General features: G+C 36.8%; 1 protein-coding gene across 10 annotated transcripts in view; it reads left to right on the top strand.

Annotated features, from left to right (window-relative positions):
* PKIB (cAMP-dependent protein kinase inhibitor beta) overlaps positions 1-9,638 on the top strand; it is a 114,976-nt gene extending 105,338 nt beyond the window's left edge. For 6 of the 10 annotated variants that reach the window (XM_031667460.1, XM_009206187.4, XM_009206184.4 and 3 more), the window contains 2 exons: positions 1,452-1,628; positions 8,857-9,638. In XM_031667460.1, coding sequence (XP_031523320.1) covers positions 1,452-1,628; positions 8,857-8,924 — 245 coding nt within the window. In that variant the 3' untranslated portion in view covers positions 8,925-9,638. Of the gene's footprint in view, positions 1-826; positions 1,327-1,451; positions 1,629-8,856 lie in introns of those variants that run through there. The other 4 variants (XM_009206182.4, XM_009206183.4, XM_017958361.3 and 1 more) reach the window with 2 other exon arrangements.
* Positions 9,639-13,832: the final 4,194 nt, after the last annotated feature.

Below are 13,832 nucleotides of genomic sequence, written 5' to 3'. Positions count from 1 at the left end.
CCAATAGTCTATTGCTCTTTACAGTACACTAAGTTATCTATATGTTATCCACAGTTGCCAAATACCAAGCAGTTAAAAGTCTGATGGATTCCAAAATTGTATCTCAAAACATAGCTCTGTTCTCAAATTTCCCATGATTCCTGGAAAGACAATAATATCTATGGAATTAATAGAATGACTCTTTTTTTGGGCAATTCCGAACTATTCCTGGACTCCTAAGGACCATGCTAAGCTCAATTTGCATTTCTTGGATTCTGTGAACCAAAGATGTTGTGTTTCTATTGTTAAATGCACTATGTTTTGTGACTGTGTCATTTAGTTTTTAGCATTCCCTGAATTGAAGTTACTCCCTCCAACTACCATGAAAAGTTGGATTTGTTCTGTGTAGCCCAAGGTTTACATATTTCTGCCCTTTTTAGGTGTCACAAATGAGCATCTCCATCCCTCAGTGCATTCTATATTAGGGTATCATAGTGCATTCTATGTTAGGGTATCTATCTTTGCATGCATATATTTTCTCTCCCTTTTGAGAGTGCAAGTTTCCTAAAGATGGAAAGTATACCATACGTCTGTACTCTCAGGCCTAGCTGAGAGGCTAGCATTAAATAGCTTTTCAATAAAATGCTTACTGCTGCTGCTGCTTTAAAGATGCTCTTCAGAGTTGACTTCTCAGGAGAGATTCACTAGAAAACATCATAAAAAGGTCAATTTTAGAGTAAGCAATAACTGTTACCTTCCTCCCTCTATAGTGAATGATCTCTTGAGAATTCTTTCTTAGAGAGAGACAATTGTTAGGGAGACAAAGGGTGCTTAGGAAAGAATTAATAATTACCATGTCGACCTGAAGATTAAAAAAAACCTAAAATAGGTCCTACTTTTCCAAACATTAACATGAATTTATCGAAAATTAGGTTTCAGACCAGAACAGATCAAAATATCCAGTGCTCTCTAGGGAAAAAGCTTTTGAGATAAAGTAGAATTTCTTATTTCTAAGAAGTAGGAAAAGAGTGTTTTGTTTGGTCCCTACAAATTATAGTTATTTGGTTTCAGCCTGAACAACTACCACAAGCAAATACTGGCAGGCCGAGTCTCTACAGGAGTGGTCAAAAAAGCCAGTTTTCATTTCCTTCCAAGCCCTAGTTTGGCTGATCCATCCATAGAAAAGCAGAACAAAAGGCAAGGGATTACTGCACCCTTAAGCATCCAAGTGGCTCATTCGGCTCAGGGGTTATTTTTAGCAATCTGGCTCACACTAAGGACTTCCTGCTCTATTCAGCAAATGTGCAAATGGACGCTGCAGGACCGTAACAGTAGACATTGATGAAGGTTGTGATCAATGATTAGACTCTCAAGCCTGTTGTGTTTTTGATCTAGCCATGCCTTTCAACCACTGTGGTGAACATTTAGCTCTGAATAGGCTCATCTTCTTCATATGCACATTCTATTTGTAGATGTTGCTATGAGGACAGATTCATCAAAAATGACTGATGTGGAGTCTGGGGTCGCCAATTTTGCATCTTCAGCAAGGGCAGGCCGCCGGAATGCCTTACCAGACATCCAGAGTTCAGCTGCCACAGACGGAACCTCAGATTTACCCCTCAAACTGGAGGCTCTCTCCGTGAAGGAAGGTAATACTCAAAATCCTCTTACAATTAACAGCATTTGTCCCTTCTTAACCAGTCCTTTTCTCTGGACAGTCTTTCTTTTACCTAGTTAAAAGTGCTCAGTTTCCTTATTTGTTTACTTAAACCTCTCAGCTTTTGTTTAAGGCTTAGTGGATGTTCAGCCTTTTCCAAAGTAGAATATTTCATCTTTTTGTCTCATGCTGTGTATGTAGAAACTGAAGTTTTATTTATTCATTGCATGTGTGTAGTTATAGTCATGCACAAAGCTAATAATTGGGAATACAAAGGTGAACAAATATGATCTTTCTGTCAATGAGCTTTCAATTTTATTGAGAAGTATTCATAAATAAAGTAATTTTTCTTCTGCCATCCATTGACAAATCACTTTGGAAGCTTCTGCTTCACTGTAGTGTGCCACAAGCCCTTTAATTCTCAAATCTAGGAAGAAGTTTACTCTCAAGTAGGGATGAGATTCTTTCAAGAAAATTTTTGTAGAAAAGGTGATCATTCTTGACATTAAGAGAAAGGTAGAGCTGTCACACCATGAAGGGAAATCTTAGGTCTCTCTCTCCATTGTTTACATACAGTTTATATAGCTTCCAGAATTTAGTCTCCTGAAAACGAATATAAGGATACTTTCAATAAAGTGTTAAAAGGTGCCTTTCATTTAAAAACCCTTATGGAGATTTAAAAAAAAACAACAACAAAACCCTGAATCAAAGTTAAAAACTACACTCAGAGAGAGTAAAGATCATTTTTGTTCCAAGTCATTAGCAAACTACTCACCTTTTGTGCCCCGTTTTAGACTCTCAGGTGAACTCTAGTGTATGTTTGGGAATTTATTCTTGGTGACAACAAAGCAAGTGAGAACCAGAAGCCGCTCACATCTGGCCCATTCCTGGGAGCCCAAGAAGAAGGCTCTTGGTTCTTTGCTTCAGGAGGTTATTTACTACCTGGTAAAGTTTCAAATGTTCCTGGTTCATTCTCTATGAAATGGTTATATCCTTGTAGGCCAGGAGCTGTGACCAGATCCTGCAGTTCCGTGATTACCTCATCTTTTTCCAAAGGCCACTATTTCTCATATGCGACACTATAGGTGAGAATTAAAAAGCATACAGTTCAACGTAAAATATAATAAGAAGAATGAAAAGATGGAAAAGATAAGGGAATAAAGAAATAAACATATATGTAATGTTCTTGGCCTTCTAAGTTTGAAAATGTTATATGACTATAGGAACATGATGTTGCTGTTGGAGTCCGTTCTAAACTAGTGAGGTAGAGAAGGCAATTACTTGTTAGTGTAAAAACCCTAATTAAATTTTATACACCTTCAACACACACAAAACCTTAATGTAACTGACATTACTTAATCAAGCAAAAGAGAGCAAATACACTATGGGAGAGTCAGCAGTGTTCTCCATTTTATTTTGGTCACTAGAGAGACTAGGATCTGAAAGAATATGTTACTGTTTTTATATTTTTCTTCATATCATTTTAAAATAAAGTCAAAGGCATCAGTTAAGAAACTGAAAATGGTAAAAATGAATTCACAAATAACACCAGATGCTAAAGATTATGCAAAAGGATGAAGGCATGTTGTAAAGTGAAATAGGCCAGGCACGGAAAGGCAAATACCACATGATCTTATTCATGGAATCTGAAAGAGACAAACAGCTGGAATCAGAGAGTAGAATGGTAGCTACCAGGCAAATTAGGAAGATGATGGTCAAAATACATAAAATTACAATTAGACAGGAGAAATAAGTTCAGGGGATCTATTGTAGCAAAACGGTGACTATAGTTAGTAACAATGTATTGTATAATTGAAGATTGCCAAGTGAGTAGATTTTGAGTGTTTCCACCACACATACACACACACACGTAAGTATGTGAGGTAATGAATATGTTAATTAGCTGGATTTAGTCACTCTACAATGTATGCATCTATCAAAACATCATGTTGCACAACAACATAAATACATATAATTTTTATTTGTCAATGAAAAATTAAAGAGTAGAAAAAAATACACAAAAGGATATAGGCTTATATAGGTAGATGACATAGATAGTATTTTATTAACAAAGTTACAAGTAAGCAATTTTAAGGTTTATCTTTTTCTCATTAGCTAAGCATAGATATTATTATGAATTTTAAAATGAATCGTTTCCAATTGATAACGAAAACTGAAAGCTGGAGTCTTTCTCAGATGTTATGGTTTCAATAATTTATTCACTTAAACATACAAATTATGAGGTGAGGAAGATCTGCAGATTTCCCTCAGGTCTATCCTCTTTTGTTTATATTTTTAATTTTTTTAATAAATATGCGTAAGTGGCAGGAAATCTAGGATTTCCAGTGTCCTGCATGCTGTATGAAATTAACCTGAGGTTTGCCCAGTTCATAATCTGTCTTAATCTATTCCCTATAAATTGATAACCATGATAAAAAGGTCAATGATATTTGATGACATATGAACAAGAGGTGACAGAGGGTGGCATCTTGGGATGGAGAAAGGTCAGTGGATTTGGGATATGTTTTGTAGGCAGAATCAATAGGACTTGCTGATGAATTGGATGTGGCAGAGATGAGGAAGAGAATTGGGGGATAACTCCTCGAGCAGTCAGGCAGGTGCTGATGCCATAACACTGAGAAGTGTTAGCCTAGAGGATGGGCAATTTTGAGAGTTGGAGGAGTGAAAATTTTTGTGTTTAGGATACCTATGAGACATCTAAATGGACAAGTCAATGAAGCAATTTGATATATAGGTCTGGTGGACCAGAGGGGAAAAGATTCAGAGATACACATTTTTGAATATTTGAGTGTTTTTTGTTTTTTTTTTTTGAGACGGAGTTGCATTCTTGTCTCCCAGGCTGGAGTGCAATGGCATCATCTCAGCTCACTGCAACCTCTGCCTCCTGGTTGCAAGTGATTCTCCTGTCTCAGCCTTCTGAGTAGCTGGGATTACAGGCGCCCACCACCACACGCCGCTAATATTTGTATTTTTAGTAGAGATGGGGTTTCACCACGTTGGGCAGGCTGGTCTCAAACTCCTGACTTCAGGTGATCTGCCCGACTTGGTCTCCCAAAGTGCTAGGGTTACAGGCATGAGCCACCGCGCCTGGCCTTGAGTGTATATTTTCAAAATTTATTTTATATGATTGAGGAGAAAATAGTGCAAATGAAATTCTCCCATACCTCATAAGCCACACAAGTAGATTACCTTTACAGTACAAATGGAAACACAGAATATGAGAAAGAAAGAGAGAGCCTTAGAAGGCCTCCACTCTTTTGATATATAGATGTTACCATAACTAACCCCAAACAGGTTAAGTGACTTGCTCGAGCTCACAAAAATTAAGTGATAATAGAATTTCTGGTTCCAAAGCCTTCATCTTTCCCATTATACCAACTTTTCTCTATAAATGCTTCATGGAAATTCTTTTAGGTATTAATGTGTCACCCAGATAAAAAGGGTGCTGTGGTCAAATAAGTTTGGAATTGCTGGTTTCAACATAATTGGCTTTTTACACTTCTTGGAATGTTTCCTTTTTAGACAAGGACTTCTCAGAGCCTTTGTTACAGAGACTTTAAAGTAATAGTGTGTCTACACCCTTCTAAAAATAGAACATACAGCGTTTTTTTCCTGTCATTTATTTGACTATCTCTAAAGAAGCATCTTGCAGAATTATTGTTCTGTGAAGCACTCTAAAAATGTGACAAGGAGTAGAAAAAACAGTTGATACAAAGAAGAGCAGAACACAAGGATGGAAATAGAAAATGTAAAAAAATAGACTATTATAATCTGATTTATGTTAAATGTATATTAATGAAAAGCCTAATTTAGTAAACGGTTAAAGTGGTTTATTACCTAAAAGATATATAATAAGGATCTGAACGTAATATTTATATTAAGTAACGTGTTGCTACATATGATAAATGTTTTTCCAAACTAGGCTTCTAGAGAACAGAATCAAGCCAGATAATCTAGAACTCAACATTTTCTTACTTTCTCAAGAGTTCTTATTATGATCAAAAAAGTGAGATAAATAACTGTTCAAAAAAGCTTATTAACATTTGAAATGACAGTAACAGGCTTGAAAAGGAAGTTTGATGTTGCACTCTCAGAGAAATTATGTTGAAAGAATATATTGAAAATATATTCAATTACATTGAAAGCACTTGACATGTGCAGAAGCTTGAAGAATAACAATGTTAACTAGGAAGTTCATAATATATGAAAAATAATTTTCCTTTCATTAACATCACAATACAAAAAGTTTCCTTTTCATTAACATCACAATTCAAAGTTGACAGCAATCATAACCTCTTGAGCAGATTATTGTTTCTTTTTATCTACAATCATCTTTCAATGTATTTCTAAACACTTTCACATTACAAAGCAAAAAATGAGACTGTAAGAGGTATTTGAAATCATGTTTTATATTTTAGTTAATAATACTGAGCAAGATACTAGATTGACAACAAATGGTATCCTGTTAGTTTTCATCTAATTATTACCTTGATTTCCTAGTACATTTCATAGAAAGATAACAACTTAAGGGGATTTCATATTATTATCTGCTCATTAGACAAACTTGAGATAGCAGATTTAACAACTCTTCTCTGAAAGCTATAAAGCTTTGTGTGTAGCTTGCTTAGAATCTGTGGTGGCAAGTGCAGCTTCAATTACTATACAAATAATTTAGTTCTTTGTATTTCATACTGTTATAGAGTACCATTTTCCACCAAGCTTATTTTTCTAAGGGATTTCTTTCAATACACACTTATTAAGCACCTGCCATGTTAATTAGAAGGCAACCAATTATGATTGCTAGGGGTACAAATTCTCCCTTGATCCCAATTCTCCCTCCAGCTACTGTCCTAGTTCTCCATTTCTGTTTTGTAACAAAACTTCTTGACAGAGTTATCTGCTTCTGTGGCTCCAAATCTTCTGCGTCCCATTCTCTCTCTCACCCTAATAAGATTTTCACCTCACCACATCACCCCACTGCTATTTCAAGATGACAAATGACATTGTCTCTGCTAATATCAGTGGTTCATTCTTAGCCCTCTTCTTGCATGATCTCTTAGTCATAGATGATTGTCACTCTTTCCTGTAACGTTTCTCTTCCCTTGGCTTTCCGGACACTCCACTCATCTAGTTTTCTTCCTGCTTCCCTGGCTGCTCCTCCTTCAGCTTTACTTTCCTCATCTCCCCTAACTCTTAATAAATTGGAGGTTATCAAAATTCGGTCTTTGGACATCATATCTATCAACACTCTGTCACTTGTGATGTAATCTGATCTCGTTGGGATAATGATCGTGCTTTTGATGACTTACAAATTTGTATCTGCAACCTGGAGCTCTCCTGAACTGCACACTCATATACCAATTGCCTAATTGGCATCTCTGCTTGGATATCTAATGGGAATCTCAAACTTAATGGATATAAAAGCGAACTCCAGATAGTCTCCCAACAACAGCTCTTTCTGCATTTTCCCATCTCTGAGTGGCAATTTATACTTCCAGTTAACAAAATTATTGCCAAAAATATTGGAATCATCCTTATCTCCCTTCTTTTTCTTGTATTCTCCATCTCATCTATCAGTGAATACTGTCAGTTCTACTTTCAAAATTGATCCTTAAATCTGCCATTTTTCACTCACAAGATCTAGTTTTTTTTGGTACCTCTGTGACTCCATTTTCCATTCTAATTTTCTCTACCACTGTCCCATTTGCAAATCCTTCCTGTGTATTATTGTCTTTGGCCTTGCTTTTCTCTGTGCTTGGAATGCTCTTCTCCCTGCTATCTATATAGAATTCTTCTTCAACTTTTCAGGCCTTTACTCAAATGTCCCCTTCTCAGTGAGGCATACCCAGCTAACTCTGTCTAGAATTGCATCCTCCAGGCCCCAAGACTTCTTGAAAATTTCTATTTTCTACTCCTGCTTTAATGTCTTCATTAACCCTTTTTACTTCTGATTGACCACAATTTTATTTATTTTGTTTATTGTCCATATTTCTCATCAGATTTTTCCTGAGAGCCAGGATTTATGTTTTGTTCATTGCCTTGTACATAGTACACGCTTAATAAATATTTGATGAATTAAAGTTGAAGAACTGAATAAAGTCCATCAGATTTCAAAGATGCCATTGATGACTTGGCGGGAACAGTTTTGTAGAAGTAGTAGACCTAAATAGTTTTACTTAAAAATGGAGACAACAAAAGAGGGATACTTCTTAAAGGATGAAAGAGAAGATAGGATGTGGAAGACTTACAGTTGAAAGAGGGTCTTTTTTAGTTTAAACATGGTAGTGAATTGAGGGAACGGAGGAGCCGGGAGAAAGGAAAAGTCAGATACAATGAAGAGCAGTAGATGATTATTAGAGTCAACCTCTTGATGAAGCAAAAATTGATAGGATGTGGGATCATGAAGGTATTAGACTGCACAGCAGGAGTAACATCAGGAGCCAGCTCCAAAATTGTGCAACCAGGGTGGTTGCATAGGGCTCCTTGATTAGAGGAGACTTGCACTTGGTTTAATGTTCTATTGTTGCTGTCTTGAAATTTTTCATTATTTTTGAACAAGGGTACTGCATTTTCATTTTGCACTGGACACCAACAAATTACATAGCCAGTGCTGAGGAGTGCATCTTCCATTGTAAAAAGAGGGAAGGCAGAAAGAATAAGCACAGATCACAGAGAGTTTTAGACATTTAATGGCAGGAAGTTGAGGGAGCTCCCGTCTGATAGCTTTGATTTTTTTTCCTATGAAGTAGAAAGTGAGGTTATCTCCTAAGAAAGAGCAAAGAGTGTAGAAAGTGTGAAGAAGCTGGGGAGAGTACAATCCTGCATAGGGAAATGGCTAAGGACATGGACCACAGAGTCAGTTGGCCCAAGCTCAAGTTGTGACTGTCACTCACTAGTCTCTGACTTTGGACAAATCGCTTAACTTGCTTGTGTTTCATTTTAGTAATCTGTAAATGGAGGCTCTGAGAATACTCTAGAAGACTGCCTGGCACTTAATAACTCTGTAGAATAGGAGAAAGTTGATCAGGAGAAGGTAGATTCCCAAACCTACTCATATCTCTCTTCTTTGTATAGTTTCCATATCTGAATTGAGGGCAAAATATGGACAGTGGACAAAGGAAAAACCAACAGTTTTATTCCAATATAATATAAAATAAATTTCAATATATTCCACATATGAATGGAATTTTTATTTTCAGATGCAAAAGAGAAAGATGAAGAAACAACACAAGACCAATTGGAAAAGCCTCAAAATGAAGAAAAATGAAGGCTCATAATCTGTCAAGAGTGCTGAATTTCCGCATGTTGAAAGACTTAGTGGTTCTGTTTTCCTGAGACATTTAATCTGGTGGTAACTGTGGTAACATTGCAGCCCTAAGCAGCATGTGTATATTAGATAATTGTGTTGTGATGCTACTCACTTTGATTGCAATGATGATGTCCAATCTAAGCTATTAAAAGGCAGGTCACTTCCAAATCGCACCGAAGGAAAAGGTTAAAAATAATACATGATCACAGAAATGCATACCATTGTCTGTAAGCCCAACAAAATTCACTATTCTCTTTTGGATTTACTTAGCCTGATGTATTTTTGATTCAGTTTTTATGGTGATAAGCAAATCATTTCTTGGTAAATGTAAATCAAAAACCATTGATTTAAAACTTCATGGAATTTGTAGAAAATTATGGACTTTTTTTTTTTTTTTTTTTTTTTTTTTGGTGAGAAAGAACAATAGTCAAAACTCACATGGATAGTGTTTGTTTTTAGCCAAAAATGCCCCAGATTTTTTCCCAAACCTCAAAAACGATTTGGAAAAATTGCAAAAGTTTGATAACAGAAACATCTTTAGGATATTTTTGCCTGACATATTTTGCTTCTAGTATGTGCCTACTCTGATTTTTTTCATGTGGAAAATGCAAAATTTGTAACAAAATGTTATATGGAACATGCCTATTAAATGAGTTTTACTATCTTCCTTAACTTTGGTATGTGTATGTGTGTGTGTGTTTTACTTTAATATGAATTATACAAAATACTAGTGGTTTTACACTCTCTTTTCTTATTCTTAGGGCTTTTGTGTATGTCTGATTTGTTTTTAAATACCTTCCTCAGGAATGCAGACCTTAATTTTTATATTTTTTTAAAGTAGCTAACATAGCAGTAGGCACTTAAGCATTTAGTCAATGATGCTGGTAGAAATAGTAAAATACATCCTTTAAACATGTATATCTAAACATATTTTAAAAGGAGCAAAAATAAAACCAAAGTGTTAGTAAATTCTGATTTATTAGACATTTTAGAAAAATAATAGAATTCTGAAGTTTTAAAAATGTCAGTGATTAATTTATTTTCATTTTCAGAAATTTATGCATGCAGTTATATTTTATTTGATTGTTGACTTAGGCCACGTCTGTATATAGTAACTGAATAAACTCTTTTGCTGCTAAAGAGATTTGTTACTGACACAAGTCTCCTTCATTTTATCTTCAGAAGTAGGCTGGGTAAAAAATGGTGACATATTTTAAAGAATGAAGTTGCCGGGCGCGGTGGCTCAAGCCTGTAATCCCAGCACTTTGGGAGGCTGAGACGGGCGGATCACAAGGTCAGGAGATCGAGACCATCCTGGCTAACACGGTGAAACCCCGTCTCTACTAAAAAATACAAAAAACTAGCCGGGTGAGGTGGCGGGCGCCTGTGGTCCCAGCTACTCCGGAGGCTGAGGCAGGAGAATGGCGTAAACCCGGGAGGCGGAGCTTGCAGTGAGCTGAGATCCGGCCACTGCACTCCAGCCTGGGCGACAGAGCCAGACTCAGTCTCAAAAAAAAAAAAAAATAAATAAATAAATAAATAAATAAATAAATAAAGAATGAAGTTAATAGTTTTTGCAATATAAATCACCTCTGACTTATTATTTTATTGATAGAGCTTACCTTTATATCTTACATACACCAAAGGGGTAGATCGCAAAGAACTTGATTGCTGTAAGTTTTTAAACATAGTTTTTTCCTTATTAAATAATCAAAAGTAATATTTTAAGTGTAGCACTAATTTAATATTCAATAACATTTATCACAGCCATTAAAATTATATTTCTAAGTGTTATTTAATGACATGAGGTTATATAATCAGATAAAGAGGGGTTGGAGTGGAACAGTGGTTTTCAGCATGTGTGGGGAAGCAATTTTGACCTCTAGAGGGCATTTGGTAATGTCTGGAGACTTTTTGGCTGCCACAACTGGAGGTGGAAAGCAAGGGAGAAAAGGTGCTACTGTAATGTAGTAGGCAGAGGCCAGGGATACCGTTACACTGCTAAGCATCTTACTGTCCCGCAGGGCAGCCCTGACAGCAAGGATTACCCGGCCGTGTGTGTCAACAATGCTGACTCTCTGGAGTAGAGTTAAACTGTTAAGCATGTGGATTTTAAATTCAGATTATCTAGGTTTGAATTCTAGCTCTGCTACTCAGTAGTTGCTTTATCCTGGGCAACTTACATCATGTCTCTAAGTCTGTTTTATCCTCTGTGGAATGGTTTTAATAATAGTGCATACTTTATAGGGTGGGTGGAGGCAGTAAATGAGATAGTATATGCAAAACAATTGAATAATGCCTGGCAAAGAATAATTATTCAATAAATATTAGCTATCATCATCATCATTGTCATATTTATTCAAGATGCTCTTGCCAATACTGTGGTAGTGGAGGTGGTAGGAAGCTCAATTTGTTTATTTGTCTGCCTTCTGCCTTTCTTTGTGACTTCACAAACTCTGTGATATCCCCAATGCTTGGTGCTGGGAGAAAACAGGATGGTAGAAATAGACAATTCATGGTCATTACCACATGAATGCCAATTCCATCATGCTAATGGGTGACTGACAGGCCATGAGTATTACCATTTAACAATGAGTCTACTCACTAGTGTTTTATGACAGTTACTGCAAAAAAATAGAATCTTGAGTCAGTATTTAAATGAGTAATTTGTTCCATGAAAATGTAGAAGAAATAAAGTGACATCGTTCCTGGGTCATAGTTTTCTACAGTATTTTTCTCATTTAGAAAACCAAAAGTAAAGCCATGTCCCTCATTATTGCTACCAGTTACATATATTCTGACTGATACATATTCTAAATCACTTATTCACTACAATGCACACACAAATATTCCACTATTTTGTATTACCCAAGGTATCAGGCTTGTTAACTGAGAATATGTGCCAACAAAAACGGTTTATTTTTACTGAGGAGCCCCAGACAAAGGAGAATGAGAGGTCAGTGGCAGTTTCAGTAGCAGTTTAAAGACAACACTGAATTTGTCTACCAACTTTTTAAAAAATCAAGCTATTTTGAGGAACCTATGGTATTTTGTCATAGCAAGTAGACACTTTTACCAAAGCTATTTATTTGGGACTCATTAAAGAAAGTCTCCTTGCCCATTTTGCCATTGTCTTTGTACAAGGCACTTGCTTTAGTCAATAGCTATAAAGTCTAAATTAACACTGTCAGATAATGAGGCTAAAAGGTGACAATAAAGCTAGAAAGCAGCTGTCTGAAAACTTAACTCTGTATAAAGGAGAAAGAACAAAAAGAATCTATTTTGTGTCATGTGCCCAGAGATATTTTGTGATCTGGGAAGAAAAGATTTGAACCTTCTTAAAACGTTAGTGAGTATAAGTAGAGGTGCCCTACTTAGAAAATAAACCACTAGTTTTCCTCAGGTGGCTTGACAACTTGGGCAGATGTTTGGCAAGGGACGGGGGGATAGAGAGCAGCAAGAGGAAAATGAAAATTCTGGTGTTCTATGCCACTGTAGAATGACTATAGTTAATAATAATATATAATTTAAAATAGCTAGAAGGGGCTGGGCACAGTGGCTCACACCTGTAATCCCAGCACTTTGGGAGAGCAAGGTGGGTGGATCACTCGAAGTCAGGAGTTCAAGACCAGCCTGGCCAACATGGTGAAACCCTGTCTCTACTGAAAATACAAAAATTAGCTGGGTGTAAAAAAAAAAATTAGCTTGGTGTGGTGGTGGGTGCTATTGTCCTAGCTACTCAGGAGGCTAAGGCAGGAGAATCACTTGAACCCAGGAGACAGAAGTTGTAGTGGGCCGAGACTGTGCCACTGCACTCCAGCCTGGGCAATAGAGCAAGACTCTGTCTCAGAAAACAAAAACAAAAACAAAATAAAATAAAATAGCTAGAAGGAGAAAGTTGAGCATTCTCAACACAAAGAAATGACAAATGCTTGAGATGATGAATATGCAAATTACCATGATCTGATCACTCTCAATTGCATGTATCAAAACATCACTATGTACCCCATGAGTATGTATAATTATTATTTGTTAATTAAAAAGTAAAATTAAAAAACGATGTAACCAAAGCTCACTAATCTGTTACCCTGTCTGTGGAGCCTGACCTCTCAAGTTCAAAGTACAGATCTGTCATTTCCTCTTATGATGTTGTTTATTTTATTCCTTGTGCTTCCATTTCTTCAATGTGTAAAATGATAAATTATTATGAGGATTAAGTGAGTGAATATTGCTAATTGATTCAGGGCAGTGCCTGGCATACTAGCAAAAACTCGCATTATTATTATTTGCCAGAACATAAAGGGTGATAAAGACTTTAAGCTGAACGTTCTAGACCTGTTGATTATTTTCTATGTTATTTGCCGGAATAGATTTCCTTCTATTCTTCTGCTCTCTTTGTTTTCCCTTAGCAACACCTCCGTGGCTAAAAACAGGACTGATTAATCAGAATGAGTCCCTTTTTCTTTTTTTAAGTTATTGATGGCAACTCTCAGAACATTAAAAATCTGCAGCCAGTTAAAAAATGGAAGCATTGGCTCAAACAAAGGACTGGGGCAGTATTGTTGTTACTTGTTAAAATCCTAGAATGGATTTCTTAGTGGGCACACATCAATAGAAGTCACCATCATAGGCCGGGCGCGGTGGCGCTCGCCTGTAATCCCAGCACTTTGGGAGGCTGAGGCGGGCGGGTCGCGAGGTCAGCAGATCGAGACCATCCTGGCTAACACGGTGAAACCCTGTCTCTACTAGAAACACAGAAAAATCAGCCGGGCGTGGTGGCAGAGCCTGTAGTCCCAGGTACTCGGGAGGCTGAGGCAGGAGAATGGCGTGAACCCGGGAGGCGGAGCTTGCAGTGAGCGGAGATGG

Source organism: Papio anubis, chromosome 6 (assembly GCF_008728515.1).
Source record: "Papio anubis isolate 15944 chromosome 6, Panubis1.0, whole genome shotgun sequence".
NCBI lineage: Eukaryota > Metazoa > Chordata > Mammalia > Primates > Cercopithecidae > Papio > Papio anubis.
The sequence above is the reverse complement of the archived record's forward strand: the minus strand, read 5'-3'. Positions and strand labels throughout refer to the sequence as shown.